The sequence below is a fragment of the Delphinus delphis genome, chromosome 15, assembly GCF_949987515.2.
Source record: "Delphinus delphis chromosome 15, mDelDel1.2, whole genome shotgun sequence".
In the NCBI taxonomy this organism is placed as follows: domain Eukaryota; kingdom Metazoa; phylum Chordata; class Mammalia; order Artiodactyla; family Delphinidae; genus Delphinus; species Delphinus delphis.
In genome coordinates, this window is record NC_082697.1 from 32,678,729 (window position 1) to 32,702,893 (window position 24,165).

General features: G+C 41.4%; 1 protein-coding gene across 4 annotated transcripts in view; it reads left to right on the forward strand.

Moving 5' to 3' along the window:
* Positions 1–12,566, forward strand: part of SHLD1 (shieldin complex subunit 1) — a 90,006-nt gene extending 77,440 nt beyond the window's left edge. For all 4 annotated transcript variants that reach the window (XM_060031202.1, XM_069541376.1, XM_060031204.1 and 1 more), the window contains one exon: positions 11,674–12,566. In XM_060031202.1, coding sequence (XP_059887185.1) covers positions 11,674–12,116 — 443 coding nt within the window. In that variant the 3' untranslated portion in view covers positions 12,117–12,566. The remainder of the gene's footprint in view (positions 1–11,673) is intronic.
* The last annotated feature ends 11,599 nt before the right edge of the window (positions 12,567–24,165 follow it).

Genomic DNA, 24,165 nt, shown 5'->3' on the forward strand with positions numbered 1-24,165 from the left:
TACACAAATATGTGTCTAACAAAAATACTGCTATGTGTAGAGAAATATCAGACTTTCCTTGTCTGTCACTCTCAGAAAGTCTTACTGCTGGTGTCAACACTGGAACTGGCTCAGTTTTGACAGGAATTCTGTTCTGTTCCTCTTTAAATCTTAAAAGTAGGAAATACTGGGGCTTCCCTGGTGGCGCAGTGTTTGAGAGTCTGCCTGCCGATGCCGGGTACACGGGTTCGTGCCTTGGTCCGGGAAGATCCCACATGATGCGGAGCCGCTAGGCCCGTGAGCCATGGCCGCTGAGCCTGCGCGTCCGGAGCCTGCGCTCCGGAACGGGAGAGGCCACAACAGTGAGAGGCCCGCGTACCACAAAAAAAAAAAAAAAAAAACTAGGAAATACTGACTTGTGGATTTGGACAGATTGTGAGTAGGCCCTCATTCTTCTTCAAGGAAAATGGATTGGGTTTCTGCTTCTCCAGCAAAGGGGAATGATCTTCTTGCTAAATATGTCTCCAGCAACACTTCAAGCATCATTTTTAAAGTGCTTACTTTTTTCTTACAGTGAAGGTTAAAGTTTCAAGCATCATCTTAATTAGCGGCTCACATTTAAATCAAGGCTGCTGAAGTAAACAACCGTATTCAAAAATGGTAATGTTACCATAGCAACCCAAATCCAAATCATTTGCTTTTTCTGCTCACAATTGTTCCTTACTATCTAGGCCAGGATTTGAAGCAAATCTGCTGAAACATCCCATGTAAATGCAATTTTAAAAACCACCTGGGGGAAAAACACTTTAAAACACAGGCTTTAAATGTTACTGTGAAGCTCCTAATTTGCAATGGCTCCTGAAGGAGCTTAGGTCCCTTGTCTGATGGCCTCTCCTGGTCATCCCTTCTCAGGGCTCCTCGTACCCAGACATGGATGGGGTCAATGGATCACAGTTCTTTTTTTTAACAATCAGTGGATCACAGTTCTTTTTTTCTAACAATTTTTTAATTGAAAAAATTGATTTACAATGTTAATTTCTGTTGTACAGCAAAGTGATTCAGTTATACATATATATATATACATTTTAAAAATATTTTTTCCGTTATGGCTTATCTCATGATATTAAATATAGTTCTCTGTGCTATACAGTAAGACCTTGTCGTTATCCATTCTATATGTAATAGTTTGCATCTGCTAACCCCAAACTCCCAGTTTATCCCTCCCCCACCCACCAGTCCCTTTGGCAACAAGTTTATTCTCTATGTCTGTGGGGACCACAGTTCTTGTTCCAACTGGAGCTAAACAGTTCTGGTCCAGAAAGTGAGAGAGTTGAACAAGGTAACTCCCCATGGATTTTCCAGCTGTGAAAGGGTCAGGTTCTCTGTCCCATTAAGTTGGGCTAATCCTCAGTCTCATAGTAAAAAAGGGAATTGTTATGCATTTCTAGGATCCAAGCCTGTGGTCTCTAAATGTCAATTATGAATCAGCTCGGGAGGCTCTTGAACCCCTTGCCTCACCAACCCCTCACCAACGTGTAAAACCAGCAGCCATCCTCATTATGGCAAATGATAGTTACATGAAAATGATTTTAATTAAGAAAATTATTGAGCAGATTAACCTTTTTTGTGTGTTCTAGTTGCCAATCCCTGCATTAAATGACTCTGGAGACTTGGTCCTATCTTAATTTTCTTGCCTGGAAAATGAGACTCAATAAGCTGGATGAGATCCCTGCCCCTGGATCAGGCTTGGTGTATGACTTTATTATTAAATCAAGTAGAAACATAATATCACTTTTTGGTAGTGATAAGCTGACACCAAGAGAATTGTTTTGCTTTAGAAGGTTTGCCATTAAAACAAAAACAGAACTTGAGGCTTCTCATGAAGTCTTTATTTCATCCTCACATTTTTTTTGTTTAATCCCCTTCAGACTGGAAAAAAACTAGTCATGAGATTAATTGGAGAAAAGTCAGAGAAAGATATTGTTTTCTTTATAATTCATTTTCTATGCCGTTAAAAAGAATATAGAAAAGAGACAAAAAACCAGAAAGAAAAATGGTAAAGAATATGAACAGGCAGTTCACAGTAAGGAAACTCAAGTGACCAATAAGTATATGAAGAGCAGCTCAGCCATGCAAGTAATCAGGGAAATGTGAACCCAATAATGAGATACCGCTGGAAATGTCTGACAATATCAGGGTTTGGCAAAGCTGTGGAGAAACAGGAAAATCTAGACAGTGCTGGTGGGACTGTAAATGCTGCAACCACTTTGGAGAGTGATCTGGCAGGATCTAGTGAAATTGAAAACACGTTTCCTTCAACTCAGCAATTCCACTCCTGTATGTATTTCCAGAGAAAGTCTCACAAGTGCTCAAGGGCTCACTAAGGCCTTGTTTGTGATAGTGAAAACTTAGGCACAACCTACATGTCCTTCAGCAAGAGAATGGATGAAAACTAATGCAGCCTGTCCCTACATTCATATATATATATATATATATATATATATATATATATATATATATATATATATCTCAATAATGGCTAGAAGTAAAACATCATAAGGTTGGGTGAAAAAAAGCAAAACTTTGTATATTGAAAATAAGATTAAAAAGATCATCACACATAAAGCAACACTCTGTCTTGCTTATGGATACATATATATGTAAGGTATAAAAATGGGCTGGAAGGAATCAATTTCTATGTAGGAATTTCTATTTCTATGTCAACTTTAATTGAATTGTTTAATTCTTCTTTAATAGGAAAAAGACTTGAAGCAAATATGACATATGTTAATTGTCAATCTGGAGTGGTGTGAACTTGGATATTATATAGATCCCTGTAATTTTCAGAACATTTTAATTTCTTTAGATGAAAACATAAAATGCCAAGGTAAAAGTAAGATAGCTTATGAATCAGACAGTAGAGATTGACCTTATTAATTGCCCTGGGCACCTACTATTAGGGCTGTTCACCTATCACACATATTTTTGTATTTTTCCAGCATTCATTTTATTTCTCACCAGTTGCCTTTTAGAGGTCTCTGTCCTCTGCCCATTGCATCTGTTCGTCATTAGGATGAAAGGTGACAGCATGGGTGATTCATCCAGTTTTTACTTTCAGATGTAAGTAAGTACAGACCTAGACTGTGGTTTCAAAAGCACCTGACCAGACCATCCATCCTTTGAGGTGTTAACTGGGATTAAATATCTTGATGTCCACACCTCCTTGGGCTCCCTTGTATGTGGTTTTTGTCCTTTAAAGGAACAGCTGCAAATTCTAAAGTGTATAAACCATCAGGCAAAAGGAGGCTTAAGCTGATTGATTTTTCTTGTCATTAATTTTACATTATTAATAAGATCGGAAGTAAGTAACAGGGCTGGTGTTATACCTTAAGGGGAGCGGGACAGTCAGATGAAACCAGAAAGAGGAATCTAAGCAAGCTGCTGATGGGGTAGAGTGAACTGAGGCCCTTCACTTGCAGGGCAGTAATAAAAAGGTTCTTGGACAGCAAGGGGGTAGGAGAAATACCAGGTATGAAAAAGAGGAGAAAGGAAAAGAGGATGGTCTTGGAGTACAGTAGAACAAATCCACAGAATGTTTAGCAAAAAAAAAGAAAGTCTGTAGGTACATTATTTATACCACAGACTGGGATTATTTCTGGCATCAAACTCAACCCCCCTGCCCCACCCCAGGTATGTGTGGTGGAACGTCTCACTGTTGACCAAGATATATCTGCCCCCTCCTTCAGCATCAGCTTATGTATGTAATTTATCATGATTCATGTATTCACACAGTGGATTGTGTAACCCAAGGCCCTTTAGAGAGTGAAAAAGGGTGCTATTAATAATTAATTGAGACAATAGGCACAAACTGGGGATTTCCTGGACAAACACCCCAGTCACGCTAGTGAATAGTGGTCACCCTAGTAATACACACATTTACATGTGCATTTGAAAGTAAAACTCATCAAATAAAACAAAGCATCAAAATTTTTAAAATGTATCTACCATGTGCTGGCCCTGGAGATACACCAGGTAACAAGAGAGACAAAAAACCTTGAGTAGGAGAAGATTGACAATAAACAAACAAATCATATATTATTAGGTACTAGTAGGTTTATATGGAAAGTATAGGCAGACAAGGGAGATAAGGACAGCCAGGGTCTAGGGAGTGAAGGAAATGTAATTTTAAATAGTGTGCTCAAGGAAAGTATGGCAGACTGAATTATTGCTCACCAGTAATCTCTGCCTCTCCCTACAGGAGAATTTTTCTTCCTCATTCTTTTGAAATCAGGTTTGGCCATACAACTTAACATTGGCAATGATATGTGAACAGAAGTGACAGAGCTCTCCTGGTGACTGTCTGCTCCACCGTGCTCTTTTCCCTCTGCTATAGTCACTAAGCAATATTGAGGTAGTGGCTGCCCCAGTGGCCTGGCTTCCAGGGAAAGGGCAAGGATGATACAGATCCACTTGTAGTATGACACAGAGTGCAAGTAGTAAGAAACAATCCTTTGCTGTTTTATGAGATTTGGGGCTTGCTTGTTAAGTAGTATACCCTAGCCCATCCTGACTAATATAGAAGGCCTCACTGAGAAGGTAACATCTGAGCAGAGAACTGAAGGTTGTAAGGAAACCAACTGTGCAGATATGTGGAAAAGGGAGGAACAGCAAGTGCAAAGGTTTTGAAGAGGGAACATTCTTGATACGTTCCAGGATCAGGAAAGAAGCCAGGATGCAGAGGTATCAGCACCCTGCAGCCTGTGGGGCTGGAGGTAGGACTTATTCTTGTCCATCCAGTGATCCTGTTCAATCCTCTATTCCTCTAAAAGTATGGAGTGGGGAGGCAGGAATGAGAGGCATAGGAGAGGATATGAAGGAAAGGTAGGTGAGATCTGGAGCAGGAAGATGCAGCCTAGCAGAGTGGTGCCCCACATCCTTGGACCACAAACCCTAATATACTAAAATTGGTAGCTCACCCATGTAGAGACCTTGGGAGGCCTCTGACTGCTGTCATGAAGAAGATGAGTCAGTGCATCCAAAGTGTGCCCTCCTCCCATTCACCTTGTTCTCATGCCCGTGACTTTTTCTTAGAGCCTCCAACAGACAAACCAAGGCAGCAGGGTCACCCTTAGGAGTGTGCCATGCAGTGCCCTGAGAAAGGGGCAGCTTCCCCTCCAAGCAACATAGAAGACCATACAAACCACATGTTCCTTCTTTCCTTGAATCCTGATAATTCGCCATATTTTTATTGTCTTAGAGTAGATTTCTTTCAGCTGTGTACAGCCTTGAAGCCACAGATCCCCCCAATTAGCAGTTGCTGGTAAAAGAAACTCTGGACAAATAGGCAGAGTGGGCGGCTATTGATGCTGCTGCCTGGAGGAGGCAGAGTTAAACGTCAAGCCCATTTAAAGGGAACCTGTTAAGGATGGAAGCTAAAATGTGCCGCAGAGGTCAAACCCCGCTGTGCACTTATCAGCCGCAGGAGTAGGCACAGAAGAGTTGCTGGAAGAAACCCCCATTAAATATCCGGGTTTCTGATGGCCAATGGCATTAATCTCAGAACACAGCCATTAATCTCAAATGCTCCATGCTAATTGACTGTCTCGGATTACTAAACTCAAATAACCTCTATAACTCCTCAAGATATAAAAATAGTTTTAGGTTTATAAGAATCTCAAATATCTATACGTTATCTCTTTTCTCCTTGGTCAAAAAAAAATTTAACAAATGGATGTTCTGGTGAATAGATGACCTGGAAGCAATGCATGCAAGAGCATTGTGGCGTCAAGCCCCATCCTTCTCTCTTCTTGCAAATCCTAAAGAAATCTATTCATGATGGAAAGCATATTGAAATAAAAAGGGAAATTCCACCCAATTTATATAATGCCAAAATCATTAGGACTGGGGCCCTTACTGAGAAAAAAAAAAAAAAAGCCATCTCAAGGTCTGAGAAGGAAGGAAAGCGTGGTGCAAATAGGTGCCAGCAAGAAGGGCATTCACTATGCAGGGATCAGTAGCAAAGGTGCCTCGGGGAGCTCAAGGCAAATCAATCTATTACAATTCAGTGGGATTCAGCATTCACTTCCCACTCCTTCCAGAATCCTTTGAGCCAGTGTTGCTCTCTGTGGGTGGAGGGCACTACTGGCATTTGGGGGAAGGATGATTCTTTGATATATGGGACTGTTCTGTGCACTGTAGGATGTTTACATCCTTGATCCCACTCACTAAATGCAAGTAGCACTTTCCAATCACTGACAAAATAACGTCCCCAGTCTGTCCCTAGAGTAGAGTGCCCAGTTGAGAGCCCTACAGGTCTGAGCTCTAACAACAGGTAGAATAAAGTGGGGTTTGAATATAGCCGTGAGGATGCTCCACTGAGCAGGAACTGACCAAGTTATCAGAGATCCATCTTCTGTCCATGTGTAGGTGCATCAGGAAAAGAAGTGATTGGCTTTGTATACTGGTGAAGAAACATTTAATATGTTTGGGTAAATTTAAATAATTTTTTTCATGATATAATGTTTTTTATTTGTACTATAAATGTTAATTAGAAATTCTTTAATGAAACGTTTACCATTTTTGGAGATGGGTCAAGGGAATGGTGGGTACAAATAGCTAAGAAATAGTATGAGCCAATGTAAAAATAAGGAGTTGTTTGAAAGCCAGAACTGATCCTTGAACTATCTGAGAAATGAAATATCAGGATCCCAATGTCAAGTGTGAGCCTCACTACTAACTAGCTGTGCAACTTTTTAAACCCTGTATCTCTCTGCCTGTTTCTCATCTGTGAAATCATTGCAGCAGGTTTCTTTACACATAAATAAAAATCAAAGCAAAACAAAACCCTTCAACTGCAACAGCAACAGGATAGAGCTGACGGAAAAGTTCATGTCTTAGAGAACAAATGGATTACTTTATATTAGAATAAAAATATTTTAAAATGATTTGGATGCCTTCCTCCCAGGATGGAGTGAGGAAGACAGCCTAGATGCCTCAGAGCCTCATTCTTGGTTGGATTTACTCCACCAGGACCATGCTTCACACCCAGTGGGAGCACAGTAAATGCTGAGTGAGTGCTGACACCTGCTTTGTGCGGCATGCATGAATGGCAGTGCATTCCCTAGTAACTGAACAGCGTACAATAACTCTTAAGAATTTTTAGATTAAATTTACCCAAACATATTAAATGTTTAAATTTAACTTAAATGTTTTAAATTTAAATAATTTACCCAAACATTTAATATGCCCAAAAGGCCACAACAGCCACATAATTAGAGAGATGGCTTTGTAGTTGGAAGTAAAGCAAATTTTAAAAGGAAATCAAAGTCTGAAATGAACTGGAGGCAGTGTTCAAAAGAACTGATGTAGTAATTAACTCAATGCATATTGTCATTACTCTTCTGGAAAGGGGAAGGAGGGTTTCTTTGAAGATGAGCTGCTGTCTGCTTGACATTTGCATGTAAAATAGAGGAGACAGGCTAGTTTTTTAGGTTCTTTCGTGGATACTGAATTTCAAAAATTAAATGAAATATAACAGTGAGACACAGATGAAAAATTTTAAATCTGCATATCAAAGTTATTGACCAGTTACTTAATAAGTACACGCCCTGCTACTTGGAGTGTCACTGCTGAGCTCTCCTTCTCTCTCCCACTCTTCCCATTGACATTTCTCAGCCTCTGGCTTCCTGCCTTACCCCCCAGGACCAGATCATCTGTGGGGAAGAAGGTGGGAAGGAACACCTCATCCTGCCATGGTGGGACCCTTCCCCTTCCCCTTTCCTCTCGCCTCTCTAATGGCAGTACATTCGTTAGGTGAGTACATTTGCCAAGCCCTGGACTAAGACTGTTTGGTTTGTTTTAATGTTCAAGTAGGCCACCCAAAGAAATTTTAACAATTATTCCTCCAGAGGTTTGTTTTAATTTTTTTTTCTTGAAACAATCTCAAACTCAGAAAACTTGCAAGTACAAGTAACATTTTTTTTCATGAATTATTTGAGAGTAAGCCACCAACCTGTTGCCCACCATCCTTGATTTTCCTACAAACAAGGACATTCTCCTACAAAGCTCAACGAAACCATCAAAATCAGGAAATTAACAGTGACACATTACTACCATCTCATCCCCAGACCTCATTCATTGGGCCCAAGAATGTTCTGTAGAGCAAAAGGAGCCAGAGGAAATCATGTGCTGCATTTAGTTGTCCTGTCTCTGTAGTCTCCTTCAGTCTGGAACAACTGCTTAGCCTTTCCTTGGTTTTCATGAACTTGGCACTTCTGAAGAGTACAGGCCATTTATTTCATAGAATGTCTCTTGATTTGGTTTTGTCTGCCACTTCCCCATATTGGTTCAGGTGATGCACCTTTGGCAGGACTATCCGAGAAGTGATGCTGTGTCTTCCCATTACACCTGGTCAGGTGGCACATGATTTTGATTTGTCCCGTTACTGATGGTGCTCATTTAGATCACTTGTGGATGGTGATATTTGCCACGCTTCTCCACTATATTTAAAGTTATTCTTTCTCCCTTTGTAACTAATAAGTATCTTATGGGGAGGTACTCTGAGGCTGTAAGTATCCCATTCCTCTTCAAACTTTCAATTATTTTATGGATTCATGGTTTTCTGTTTTAATAAATGGGTTATAATCTGTTAACTCTCATTATTTTGATGCTCAAGTTGTTCTAGATTTGGCCAAGGGATCCCTTTTGAGCCGGCCTCAGCTCCCCCTTGCTGTGCCCCCATCATTCTTCGAGCATTAGAAAATGGTGAGATGTCCAGGCTCATCTTGTACTTTCCCATCACCAGCCTGGAATCAGCCATTCTTCAAGGTGGGCTAAGTGCTTTGCATATATTATCTTAGCTAATTCTCACAACATGAGAATCATGAGCTGATAACTGGTAGTGTCTCCATTTTGCACACCAGGTGACTGAGTCTCAGAGATGTTAAGTAACTTAGTGTTGCACAACTTGAATTTGGCAGAGCAGGGATTTGAACTTGGGTCTGCTTGACTTTGGAGACTGTGTTACAGATCACTCTGCTTTAGATGATCCCCAGCTTTCCACTCTGTCTATCCACATCACCTTCCACGTTGTAGAACCTATTGACCTATATGGATAAGAAAGTTGCTATTGGAAAGTGTGCTCAGCATTCCAAGTGAGGTGGCCAGGAAGTCCTCTCCTGCAGTTTCTCTGACACAAGAACTGGAAAGAGGCCAGCCTCTGCCTCCCTCACCCTGTGCCCATCCAGGAGGCTGCAGTTCAGCAATGGGCTTGTTGGGAGGAACTTAGGCAGAACTAAGCAGAAGCTCTTGGCATAGCAGCAGCAAAGGAAATTTATTTTCCTTTTTTAAAAATTTTATTTTATTTTTTAGGCTTGAGGGGCCTGGGACATAAACTAGGCTTGCTGAAATCCAGTGTAATGGAAGCCATCCCTGCCACTGAATTGTTTAAAAAGCATGGTCGCTGTTGTCTGTCCCAGGAGCCTGTCTGGCCACTCTGTGAATTCTCTCTCCTTCTGCCTCCAGGCTGGGTCTTAGGCTGCTGAAGGTACAGCCAGCTGGTAGAGGGGGATAATGACAACCAGCCATGGAGTAGTTTAGTTTCTGCTTCTTCTTGCCACATGGCCTTGTTCATTAACCCTCCTGTTTCCACAGTTTCTGATTCTGGTCCCTTCCTAATAAGAGTGCACGTAGCCTTCTCCAAAGAGGCACTCCTCACTAATTCTGCTACATGCTGATCCTTCCCTTACTCTGCATTTGCCTTTGCATCCACACTGTCCCCAGTCACTGTCATCACATCTTTGTGTATTTATGTATATCCTGTGAGTATTTTCCAGTTGTTTGATGTCTAGAAGTATGTCTCCTCTTCCTAGTTAAGGTCTAACTATCTCAGGTGAAGAACATGGTCTTCAGCATCCTCTGTTTACCTTGTAGCAACTTGTAATGAATTACATTTATATCATCACCTTTCTGTAAATGTGTGTTGAGTCAATGAATGCTTGTCCACGTGTGGCCCTGCGTGTGTCTCACAGAACGTGTGTCCACATTTTTTTGGATACTCTAATGCTTTGGATTATACTTCTCCATTCCCTGTATTACCATAGAAGTTCTAGGCAAGAGATCATTTAGTAAAACTCCTGTTTTGTAGATGAGAAAGCCAAAGCTCAGAAAGGTATCATATCTACCTGGTAGTAAAACTAGAGTCAAAACCCCAAATTCTGCCTCCTTTTCTAAAACTTCACCCACTGCATCATTCAACATTCTTCATCATTAGCAAGTACAAATATTTTTTATTATAACTACTTGTTGAATTAGCAAGGGTGGGGTGTGTGTGGAGTTAAAGTTAGTAATTTAATAAAGCTTATATCAGAGTGAAAAAAGGAAAATATACTTTGATTTAAAGTATGAAATTTTAAAGAATAAACCTGGTAGTTTTATAAGGAATTCTACAACTTGCAAATTAAAAAAATATACATATATATATATATATTTAAAGAACAAAGATATGATATTGTAAAGAATATGTAATGCTTTTTTTTTTTTTTTTTTTTTGTGGTACACGGGCCTCTCACTGTTGTGGCCTCTCCCGTTGTGGAGCACAGGCTCCAGACGCGCAAGCCCAGCGGCCAGGGCTCACAGGCCCAGCCGCTCCGCGGCACGTGGGATCTTCCCGGACCGGGGCACGAACCCGCGTCCCCTGCATCGGCAGGTGGACTCTCAACCACTGCGCCACCAGGGAAGCCCTGCAATGCTTTTTTATTAAGACTCACATAATAAGATCTAGTGTCAGAACTAATAACTATGGTGATTTCAGAGTAGTGTGTCTTAGGCTGCTCGGGCTGCCCTAACAAAGTACTGTAACCTGGGTGGCTCACACAACAGAAATGTATTTTCTCACAGTTCCAGAGGCTGAAAGTCTGAGATCAGGGTGCCACCATGGTCATGTTGTGGTTAGGACTGTCTTTCTGGCTTACAGAAGATCACTTTTTCATTGTGTCCTCACATGTTCACATGGCCTTTCCTTGGTTTTTTGCACATCTGGTGGGTAGTAGGAGGCAATAAGGAGAGAGAGGGGTCTCTTCCTCTTCTTATAAGGCCTTCAGTCCTATCTGATTAGGGCCACACCCTTATGACCTCATTTAACCTTAATAACCTCCTAAAAGCCCCATCTCCAATTATAGTCACATTAAGGATTAGGCCTTCAACATATGAATTTTGGAGGGACACAGTTTGTTCTATAGCATAATGATAAGCATAAATGGTATTTTAAAACATCTTCAACAAGCTCTAATATGAAATGAAAATAACTGTGATCTGTTGGCAACAGGATCACAGGTACTGCTGCTAATAAGTTTGTTGCCTACATTCATCATGGACGGAAATTCCTAATTTCAGGTAGAGGTTAATGAAAATAAGATAAGATTTTTCCCCCATACTAGTTCACAGCCACCCTGAATTTCTATATAAGGACTCCCAGGTTAAGAACCCCTGATACATGCAAGTATCTTACTTTGAGCAAACAAGTGGCATAATCCCAGGATAGTGGGAACAGGTTCTGAAATCAGCTGATTCTGTCCATTGCCAGTTACCCAGGAATAGTGAGTGTGTTAAACTGAAAAGAAACATCATCTGCTCCTGCCTTGCTTTCTGATATTTTAAAATATGTGTTTGAGTATTGGAATGTGTTTTGTCTTGCAGACGCTAGTAACTTAAATACTGAACAAAATGATTCCTGGACCTCTGAGTACTCCTGGCTTGACCCTTCTGGGAAGGGCCCACCAGAGACAAACGCAGAGGATGCCGGACTTCGGAAATCTCTGGACACATTCTATGAAGTATTTGGCCATCCACAGCCAGCCTCTGGAAATTCACTCTCCACATCTGTCTACCAGTGCCTTTCTCAGAAAATCAATGAACTGAAGGGCAAGGAGAACCAAAAGTACACCCTCCGCAGTTTTCAAATGGCGCAGGTCATCTTCAACCGGGACGGCTGCTCCATCTTACAGAAGCATTCCAGGGACGCCCACTTTTACCCAACCAGAGAAGGAAGTGCGTCTCTGGAGGATGAAAAGCTGACCCCAGGACTTTCAAAAGAAATTATTCATTTCCTCTTGCAGCAGAACTTGAGGAAAGACCCATAACTGTTGCCTGGTGGTGAGAGCAAGCATATGGGGGGTAGCCCTGTGGCTGATACTGTTGGTGCATCACCCAGAACCCCTCAGGTGTCTTGCCAGCTCTGTGTGCCCAACCCCCAGCTAAGTGCTTTGCAGGCAAAGGCTGGCATCTGTGATCTGGTCCTGGAGCCAGTTCAGCCCAAATGGAGAGCCAGCAGTGTCTGGGGGTTTTATTGCCTCCATGGCCACCCCATCCTAAGGCTGGTGACCAACTGGTTTGCGAGTCTGAAAGTCCAGCTTCCTTGTCCCCAGGAAGGACATGCTCTGAGGCATGATTCAAGTTCCAGAGCTCTCCTCCTGATCAGGCCAAGGCTGGGGCTTCGCATGAAATCTCACTCTTGCCTGGCTCCTTCCTTCCCCTGTCCTTCTCTTACTCACTGGTGTCTCCTGGGAGCGTTTCCTTAATAAATCTCTTGCACCTGAACCCTTGACTCAGCTTCTACTTCTGGAAGAAGCCGACCTAAGAGAATAGGCTTCCGTTCAATGAGGTTTTTTTCTTGTTTTTAATTTATTTATTTTATTTTTATTTATTTTTGGCTGTGTTGGGTCTTTCGTTGCTGCATGGGGTTTTTTCTCTAATTGCGGCGAGCGGGGGCTACTCTTTGTTGCGGTTCGCAGGCTTCTCATTGCGTTGTATTCTCTTGTTGTGGAGCATGGGCTCTAGGCACGCGGGCCTCAGTAGTTGTGGCACGCAGGCTCAGTAGTTGTGGCTCACAGGGTCTAGAGCGCAGGCTCAGTAGTTGTGGCGCACGGGCTTAGGTGCTCTGCGGCATGTGGGATCTTCCCGGACCAGGGCTCAAACCTGTGTCCCCTGCATTGGCGGGCGGATTCTTAACCACTGCACCACCAGGGAAGCCCTCAGTGAGTTTTTTTGAAGGGAACAAAGCCTTATGCTGAATCAAGTATAAGAATTTTACCAAATTGTAAAACTGTGGCCATGTGATTGGGAACGTATGTCCCCCAATAATACAAAGATTTAAATATGGTTCCAAAACGTGCATCACATCTTAATCATACCTTTGCCTCTCCAAAACCAGAGCTTCCTGTTTTATAACATTAACTGGGTATGGAAGGAACATTTGAGCCATCTAAAATAACAGCTAAGATTCGCACATTTTTTTTAAAAAAGGCTTTTCATCTCCACCAGATTGTAAACATGAAAGGTGAGAAAAAAAAAAATGTGTACCACCCACCAAAGTATGTGTAAGATCACTTATGATAAGCTAGGCTGATGGATGCAAGCTTGTCAATTTGTGGTGGAAGAGAAAAAGGAATCCTTTGCCCAAGTGGACTCCTTCCTCTCATTATTTTTGTCTTCTGCCTGCCTGCTGCCAGCACCCTCTGTCACCCTCTGAATGGCTGGCCCCTCACCCCTGTCCTTCCCTTGCTTCGCCAGGGAGCAGCTTTATTTATTTATTTATTTTTAATTAAAAAAAAATTTTATTGGAGTATAGTTGATTTACAATGTTGTGTTAGTTTCAGGTGTACAACAAAGTGAATCAGTTATACATATACATATACTCCCTCTTTTTTAGATTCTTTTCCCATACAGGCCATTACAGAGTATTGAGTAGAGTTCCCTGTGCTGTATAGTAGTTCCTTTTTAGTTATCTATTTTATATATAGTAGTGTGTATATGTCAATCCCAATTTTCTAATTTATTCCTCCCCACCCTTACCCCCTGGTAACCATAAGTTTGTTTTCTACATCTGTAACTCTATTTCTGTTTTGTAGATAAGTTCATTTGTACCCTTTTTTTATATTTTTAATTTATTTTTAATTTTTTTATGTTTGGCTGCGTTGGGTCTTCATTGCTGCACTTGGGCTTTCTCTAGTTGAGGCGAGCTGGGGCTACTCTTCGTTGCGGTGCACAGGCTTCTCATTGGGGTGGCTTCTCTTGTTGTGGAGCATGGGCTCTAGGTGCACGGGCTTCAGTAGTTGTGGCACACGGACTTAGGTGCTCTGCGGCATGTGGGATCTTCCCAGACCAGGGATCAAACCTGTGTCCCCTGCATTGGCAGGCAGATTCTTAACCACCGTGCCACCAGGGAAGTCCCCTTACCCTTTTTTTAGATTCCACACATAAGTGATATCATATGATATTTGTCCTTCTCTGTCTAACTTCACTCAGTATGACAATCTCTAGGTCCATCCACGTTGCTGCAAATGGCATTATTTCATTCTTTTTTATGGAGCGCAGCTTTAAATAGCCTGAGCAGGCCTGTGCTGGCAGGTTCTCTGCTTCTCAGCTGTGTCCTGAATGTTCGTTTGAGATTTGGTTGGTAGAAGGACATCTCCTTGCACTGAGCTCCCTGAAATTGTAATCAGAAGCCTCGCACTAATCGCTGCGCTAATCCCTCTCTCGAAGGTCCTTCGAACAAATTGTACTGACAGAAAGGGCTCTATCACTTGACTGGGGAACAGTGAGAGAAGCTGGAAATACTGAAAAATTAGATTTTGAGAAACTCTGGATGAAATTTAATTGGCATAAGACTCTGTAAGGTTTCCAGAAAGCAGATTATGCAAATAGATCAGCCTACATGTGTATGTTAAGAATGAGGGCACCCTCTCAGGCCAGGTCTCTTAGGGACTCTTGACTGGAGAGAGAAGCCCTTTTAAAAGTCAGGAATTACATAGTAAGGCTTCCAGCTTTGGGATGATTAGAGGTAGGAAGAATATCCACCTCGAAGGGCAGGCACCACTGGAAGGAGACCTAACAGAAAGGAAAGAGGAAATGAACATGTCCTTGAGAAAACAAGACTCCAGATCTTCCTCTGACAAGCAATCATCTGCATTTTCTCCAATTCAATTGCCCCCCCCCCAATAATTTTGAAACCAGGGAGACTTATAATTGAAAATCTACAGGTTGAATTTTGAAGTTGCTAGTTTTATTGTTTATTGATGTGTAGCAAATCCATAGATGCCCTTGAATGCTGTAGTCTTTAGCATTATTCTGTCACCAAAATATTGGACTTTAGTTTCCATGGCTACCAACAGAAGGAAACTAGATTATTTTCTACTGTTTTTGAAGGACAAAAGATACAAGCTATTTGAATTTCCATGCTGGGAAGCAGCAGCTTCTCTTTGGCAGTGAGATTTTAATATCAGCGAATTTGTAAACTTTATTAATATCAGTGCTGTGGCTGTTCAGAAAAAAGGTAAACTCTGAAAGCAGAGTATTTAGAAGTCTAAAAACCAGAATCACCTTAAGGTAAAAAAAGACTGTGGTGTGTGTTTACTTGTTTCTGAGTAAGTGCTTGTGACAGGTCAGTACAAAATATTTGATTCCCTGCAATCTCGCTCCTTAATTTGATCTTCATGCAGTTAGGATGGCATTTTCCATTTATCACTGTTTACCTTTAATGAAGACTAAGAGATAAGGATATTAAGGCTCTGGCCTCTGGCATCATTGTCTAATTCTGCCCTACAGATCACTTCACTGACATCATCCTCTGAACGTTCTATCTAAGATATCATCTGTGACCCATTTCAGAGATGTATGGGAGGATGGATTTGCTTGCAGGAACCTCAGAATTCTAAGGAAGAGAACTGCTACCAGTGTTTTAAGTCTGTGTAACTGTTATTCACTTCATTAATCTGTTTCTTTGCATGACCTATATATGTAATAGATTTTATTACCGGTAATTAGCACAAAACAATACAGTGATACTTTTAAAACTTTTAAAAACTTACTTTTTAAACTTTTTATTGGTTACAATCACACAGAAAAGTGTTTATAAGTGAACATCTTGAAGATTTTTGCAAACTGAACCCACCTGTTAACCAGCGTCCCGCTCAGGCAGCAGACACTATCAGCTAGCCCAGGCTGAGTGGAGATTTTCAAAGAACTGATCAGAATGGTTTGCTCAGATCAACGTTTCTCAAACCACTGGTTGTACACAAAAGAACTTTAGGTGCTAGATGGACAATGTTTATTTTCATTGTTATCTATTCATTTATAACTATAAAATATTATAACTACTATGTCTGATCTATGCTTTTACAGATATTACATAGGATGCACCTAATGTAAGTATGTAAAATTTTAAAATGAATTGAAGTAGTGAAAAATTAACTTAATAATAGTGTAGGTAACATTTAGATATATCAATAATTATGAAAGGTGGTATACTGGAAAATGATTAAAATTTGGAATACAATGGGGTAATCTATGGTAACTTCTGTGTTCTAGTCTCTATTCTACCATCTCTCTCCTGGAATACTACAAGGAAGTTCCATCAGGTCAAGACACATCCACCTTTTCCATTCTCTTTACCCTGCAGCCATAGTGCAAATCATTTTATTTTATTTTTTAGCCATACCACGTGGCTTGTGGGATCTTATTTCCCTGACCAGGGATGGAACCTGGGCACCCCCACCCCAGCAGTGGAAGGGTGGAGTCCTAACCACTAGACCACCAGGGAATTCCCAGTGCAAATCCTTTTAAAAAGCAAAATATGCATCAATAGCTAGCAAATTAAAGAGAAGGAGCTAGCCTTGTCAAATGTGAAAATGTTTCTAACTCTACAGTGATTAAAGCAACTAGAAAAGAAAGATAGATGAAGAATAATAGTTCAGCCCATAAATAGATATAAATGTAGATGGAAACTGAATATATGATGAAGGTAGCATTTCAAATCCATGAGGAAAAGTGGATTTTTTAGCAAATGGTCTTAGCACATTTGGCTCCCCACCCTGGGGGAGGAAAGGAAAAAAGGTTAGATTCTTCACCTCACTCCTGATATCAAAATGAATTCCAGATGGATTAAAGATTTCAAAATTTAAAAATAAAATCATAAAAATGTTAAAATAAAAAATGAGTGTATACATATACATATATGGAAAGAGCTATCTAGATATCTTGGACTAGAGAAGATCTTTCTAAGAATGGCACAAAACCTGAAAATCCTAAAGGAAAAATGTGATAAATTTGACTTTTTAGAAATATTAAAATTCTGCAGGCAAAAAATATTTAAGGTCATAAACAAGATCAAAATGAGGAAAAATACTGGGAACACATGTAATAAAGAGACTTTTTTAATAAACAGAATTCTTACAAATTATTAGAAATAAACCAAATGAAAAACCTGACAAAGGATATGAACTGCTAGTTAAGAAAAAAGTATATATAAATGGCTAATAAGCATAACAACCGTACTCAAACACGAAGAACTGCAATTTATGAGGTTAAATTTTAATTTATTTAAATAAGATACCCTTAGTTGTTTTGGGTTTGTCTGTTTTTGTTTCTTGATTTTTGTATTTTGGAGGTGGTAAAAAACTGGAAGGACTCTAGTTCTGGCAAGAGTACAGAGAGACAAGTGCTCTGATTGACTATCAAGGGGAAAGTAAAGTGGCAAAGCTTTTCTCAGGGCAATTTGGCAACTTCTATCAAAATGATGAAAGTCTACTTTCTTTGACCCAACAGCAGGGAACCAGACCTGGAAGGTCTCCTGCTGTCATGGAGTTTACCCTCTAGTGGGTGACGGAACAGGCAAGGTAACTTCAAATAGTGAGAGGTGCTTTGGGGCAATAAAAGGGATGTAGTAGTGCCTGGGGTGGGTGCTTAGACTGGGTGGTCTGAGAAGGACTCTGAAGAAGTGCCATTTGAACTAAGAGCTGCAAGATTCCCCAGAGCCAGCCACACAGAGGCTGGAGCATCCAGGCAGAGGGAATGGCATGTGCGAAATCAGTGTGAAACAGCCTGGTATGAGCTCTGAGTGCCCAGATGGAAGAAGGTCCCTGGGGCTAGAGCACAGTCTGCAGAGGGCAGAGTGGTAGATGAGTTTCGTAAGCAGGGGGAGGCCTTTTAAGCCCAGATGAGGGATTAGAATTTTATTCTAAAGACAGTGGGACTTGAAGATTTTAAGCAAAATTAAGATAAGTTGCCATATTCATGGAAGTTTTTAAAATTAATTTATTTATTTGGCTGCATTGGGTCTTGGTTGCAGCATGTGGCATCCTTCCGTTGTGGCGCACGGGCTCTTCGTTGCGGTGCACAAGCTTCTCTAGTTGCAGCTCACGGGCTTCTCTCTAGTTGTGGCACGCAGGCACCAGAGCACACGGTCTCAGTAGTTGTGGCACGTGGGCTTAGTTGTCCCTCGGCATGTGGGATCTTAGTTCCCTAACCAGGGATCGAACCTGCATCCCCTGCACTGGAAGGCAGATTCTTAACCACTGGACCACCAGGGAAGTCCCCATGGGAATTTAGTCTGTGTTAAGGGCAACATTTCAAAACGCTGGTAAATGTTGAATCACCTAAATATTCTATAAATGGTGAGATCTCCACCTCACAATATACACAAAAATAAAGTCCAGATGATTAAAGATCTAAGTGCAAAAAAAAAAAAAAACCTCTATAGAATTGCAGATGACAATAAAGATAAGTTTTTTAATAATCTTTGCATGAGAAAGCACTTCCTAAAACAGATAGCAATGCAAAACAATGAAAGACTGACAGTTATGACTACATAAAAGTAAAAACCTTTGAAAGATATCATAAATATGTGATAATGGTATTATGGTTTTGTAAAAAAAATAGAGATGTATACTGGAGGATTTAGGGTAAATGTCTTAATGTCTATAATTTTCTATTAAATAAAAAAAATTATAATACTTAAAATACTTTATCAGAAACAAGATAATGAAACAAATATGACAAAATGTTATCAGTTACCACATCTAGGTAATGAGTATACGGAGATTCACTAGTCTTTCTACTTTTCTATGTATGAAATCTTAATAATAGAAAAAAAAAAGTTTATTTAAAAAAGAAGGAAAGAAAGGTTGAAAGACAAGAGACAGACTTGAGAAAAAATTTGCTCAGATATTAACAAACAAGAGTTTAATGTTGTAATATATGAAGAGTTTCTGTAAATAAATGCTAAAATGGCAAATGAATAGAAAGATGAACTAAGAGTATGAACAGGTACTTCACAGAAGAAATGCAAATTGTTAGTAAATATTGTGGGCAAAAAGCATTGCCTGGCATTTCAGTGAACAATGACTGTTGCAGCCATCACGCCCTCAGCCAAGGCAGCTGCCCTGATGGTGCACCCTGAGGGGAACTCAGTACAGAGAAAAACTAGATGCTGGCCCTTCATAGTTAAGGTGCATATCAAAGGAATAATTTCAATGAGCCCAGACTCTTGCATCTTCCCATACTAAAGCACTAAAATCATTAACTTGAAATGTCTGGTTTTGGGGATTAGCAGTAATCTTTTGATGTTCAACTACATGTTTTGTTTTGTGTTTTTCAGCAAAAACTCCTATATATCCTGGCTCCTCCCTTAGCTCTTTGGAACAGTTCCCCAGAGCTATCTGGGAGGCTGCCTTCCCAGGCTATAGTCCTCAGTAAGTTCCCTGAATAAAACATAACTCGCAACTGTTAGGTTGTGCATTTTTTTCTCAGGGGACAGTATGAATAGCGGCTTGATGTAAGTTATCACAGAAGTGCAGTTTTTAGGGACTTCCCTGGTGGCACAGTGGTTAAGAATCCACCTGCCAATGCAGGGGACACAGGTTCCATCCCTGGTCTGGGAAGATCCCACATTCCACAGAGCAACTAAGACTGTGAGCCACAACTATTGAGCCTGAGCTCTAGAGCCTGTGCACCAGAACTACTGAAGCCCATGCAGGGCAACTACTGAAGCCCGCGCGCCTAGAGCTCACGCTCCACAACAAGAGAAGCCACTGCAATGAGAAGCCCACACCTGCAACAAAGAGTAGTCCCTGCTCGCTGCAACTAGAGAAAGCCTGTGCACAGCAATGAAGACACAATGCAGCCAAGAAAAAAGAAATGCAGTTTTTGGGCTTCCCTGGTGGCACAGTGGTTGAGAGTCTGCTTGCCGATGCAGGGGACACGGGTTCGTGCCCCGGTCTGGGAAGATCCCACATGCCATGGAGCGGCTAGGCCCGTGAGCCATGGCCGCTGAGCCTGTGCGTCTGGAGCCTGTGCTCCGCAATGGGAGAGGCCACAGCAGTGAGCAAAAAAAAAAAAAAAAGAAATGCAGTTTTTAAAAAGTGTTGCCATTTTAGAATATATATGATTGGTAAGAAATTGAAAAGATCAATCCCGTGAAGTGTTAGCAAAGGTGTGGGGACATGGCAATCCAAAATGAAAGCATGTATTACCTTTGCAATGAAATAGATAACTGAAAAATTAAAAATATAGACCCAACCTTGCCACTTGCCTTCCATGCTTCTCGCTGCCCTTGGTCTAGCAGTTGGTCCTGCCCATCCCAGGGCTTCACCCTTACTCTCTTTGCTGCAGCCACAGTGGCTTCTCTGTTGCTCAACATGCCATCTCCTTAACCAACAGGTTTTGGGTAGGACTGTGGATGCCTTAATAAGTGTCAACCATCATTTCAAACACCCCTGTTACTGGCCCAATTTTACAGATGGGGAAACAGAGGCACAGAGAACTAATAGGTAGTGGAGGTGGTGTCAGAGCCCATACCTAACCCCAAGCTATCCTCTGCTCCCTGCTCCAGAATGCTGACCTTCCTCCCACCCCAGGGTCACCCACAGTGTGCCTTCCTCAGAGAAGCCTTCTGGGACAGCTCCCTCCCACCTTCCCTTATGGGAGGGGCTACCTTCCATAGGTGATGGATACAGCACAGAGCATCACCTTCATAACTTGATTACACCAAACAAATGTAACGATGTGGTACATGGTTTAAGTCTCTTCCCACCTCTCCATCTCCCACCCCCACCAAAGGAACATGAGCTGTATCTTGTTCACCCATGCCTAGGACGTCCAGGCTGGCAAACAGCGATACTTATTTATATTTATAAAATAAAATGTAGGAAATGTCTGTATTGTTTAGAGATGTGTACTGAAGGATTCAGCGGTAAAACATTTTGATGGTTGTAATTTACTTTAAAATACTTCAGTGGAAGCAAGATGAAGCAGATACGATCAATTTCATTCACATGTTGGTTGTGTACATCCAAGTAAATGACAAGCCAGTTTGCTTTTGTCTGCATTTTTACTCAAAACATTTTTTTATTCCTTTCCTCTCTCTATTCCCATTCTCCCAGGTTACTTTGCAGTGGCTGACTCTCTCAGACTCTACTTTCTTTTCCAGGGGAAAACCACTTTCCCTATCTGTCAGAGAGCACAATCTCTATGAGCAAGTTTACATTCAGAGAAAGCCCATGTTTTTTGTTTTTTGTTTTTAATTTTTACTTTATACTGGAGTATAGTTGACTTACCATTCACAATATATTTTTTAAAATGTATACAACTTAATAGAAAATTAAACAAACAACTCAATTAAAAAATGGAGAGAGGATCTGAATAGACATTTTTCCAAAGAAGACATACAAATGGCCAACAGGTACAGGAAAAGGTGCTCAACATCACTAATCATCAGGGAAATGCAAATCAAAACTACAATAAAATATCACCTCACACCTGTAAGAATGGCTATTATCAAAAAGACAAGAAATAACAAGTGTTGGCAAGGACGTGGAAAAAAGGGAACACTTATGTACTGCCAGAGGGAATGCAAATTAGTGCAGCCACCATGGAAAACAGTGAGGAGGTTCCTCAAAAAATTAAAACTAGAACTACTATATAACCCAGCAGTTCTACGTCTTGGTATCCATCCAAAGGAAACAAAATCCCTATCTTGAAAATATATCTATAACCCAGTGTTCAGTGCAGCACCACCCACAAAGCCAAGACATGGAAACAACAAGAGTTCATCAAGAGATGAATGGGTTTTTTAAAATGTGGCATATATACAGTCAAATATTAGTCATAAAAAGAAGGAAATCCTGCCATTTGTGACAACATGGATGGATCTTGAGGGCATCACACTAAGTGAAGTCAGGCAGAGAAAGACAAATACCAATACTGTATGATCTCACTTATATGTGAAATCCAAAAAAAAAAAAAAAAAACCCAGAAGTGAGACCAGAGCCATAGATAGAGAACATATTGATGATTGCCAGAGGCAGTGGGTGAAATGGGTGAAGGTAGTCAAAAGCTACAAATTTCCAATTATAAAATAAGTCATGGGGATGTAACATACAACATGGTGAGCAGAGTTAATACTACTGTATTACATACTTGAAAGTTGCTGAGAGATCCTTTTTTTTTTTTTTTAACCAGTCATCTTTTATTGTTAATTTTCCATTAGGACATGAGAGGATTCAGGGCTGCCAGGCAAAGGTCATGGTCAGGAATGTAGAGTGTGCCCTCTTCAGTGGTAGTCATTTGACTACTCATGTTTATGGAAGATTTCTTTTCTTTTTACCTTATTCCTTCATCTGCAGCATATTCCTCTGTCATCTCATTTTGTCTAATTTACTGTGTTTGTGGTCTCCCTTCTGCAGGCTGCAGGGTCATAGTTCCTCTTGCTTCTGGTCTCTGCCCCCAGTGGGTGAGATTGGTCCAAGGGCTTATGTAGGCTTCCTGGTGGGAGGGATTGGTGCCTGTGCTCTGGTGGGTGGAGCTGGGTCTTGTCCCTCTGGTGCGCAGGGCCGTGTCAAGGGGTGTGTTTTGAGGTGTCCGTGAGCTTAGTACAACTTTAGGCTGATGGGTGATGGGTGGGGCTGTGTTCTTGTCTTGCTGGTTGTTTGGCATGAGGCGTCCTGCACTGGAGCTTGCAGGCTGTTGGGTGGAGCTGGGTCTTGGTGCCGAGATGGGGACCTCCGGGAGAGCTCACGCCAATTAATATTCCCTGGGGCCAGGAATTCTCTGGTGGTCCAGCAGCCAGGACTGGCGCTCCCACCACAGGGGCTCAGATTTGACATCCAGCTGGGGAACCAAGACCCCAAAATCTGGGATTGTAGTTCCATGAGCAGAGATCGAACTCAGGCCCTAGCCAGTGAAAGTGTGGAGTCCTAACTGTGGGACCGCCAGGGAACTCACATGTTTAATTTCCTTGTAAGAAAGGCAGTAGTTGAAAAGCACGTAAGCAGCCAGCACCATAGAAAGCCCAGCAACACTCCCCTTCTTCACGTTAAAATACTGTGGTAATACTGGTAATAACCTCTTTGAAATGCTCCAGCAATGTATTTAGGGATGAAATCCTGCATTAGTATCCAGTGTGGCAGCTCCCCTAATTTGACATCCAGGAACTTCTCCTTCAGTGGTACGACTGATGCCATCTTGGAGTCCTGGCTGTCTGCTCCAATATGAACTCTTCCGTGTTGAGCAAGGTTTGAGGCATAACTAAAGGCCTTCCCACATTCTTCATCTTCATAGAGTTTCTCACCACTATGAATTCTCTGATGCAGAAAGAGATGAACATTTTCCAGATATAAAAGTTTTTCTATCGCTGATTATTTTATAACTTGAATACAAATCTGTACTCCAGCTTCTTGTTTCTTCCCTCACAACCATCCAGGGTTCTTTCCCTGGCTCCAATAAAACAATTGTGTCTGGCTTATAAATGGAATGGCCCACTGAGACCAAGTTACTATAGTTCTCCATCATCACATCCCAGTACAACTTCTTCTGAACAGGGTCGAGAAATTCCCACTCATGCTGACAGAACTCTATGGCCACATCCCTGAATGTTATTGGTCCATGGGCCATGATTTTAGACCTTCCAGAGCTGATCAGTTCTCATGGTTCATTTACCAGAAAAACACAGTGTTCAGAAAACCCAAACTGTCCCTTGTGGGCTTGGGCTACCTCTGCACAGTCGTTTCTGTGGCGACCTATGCCAGTTTCTTGCTTGGGTGGAGAAAGTCCATGTTAAGGAGACCCAAATGACAGCCCCTTTGGGATAAATGATTCTCTCAGGAAATAGGCTTGTGGACCAGACTCAAGCCTGCTTACCTGCTTGCAACCCACTGGCCTTATTCTCTCATTGCTTTTTTCTTAAATACCTGAAAGCTGTGCATTGGAGAAAGTGGTTTTAACAGCAGCTGAAGCAAGAATTCTACAAATCCACCCAAGTGAATCCTTTCCAACTGCTGTCTCTCTGGGTAGTGCATTCACAGAAGACACAAGACTCAGGACCCCTCTGTCACTGTTATTTTTTCCTCGGCCTCCTTC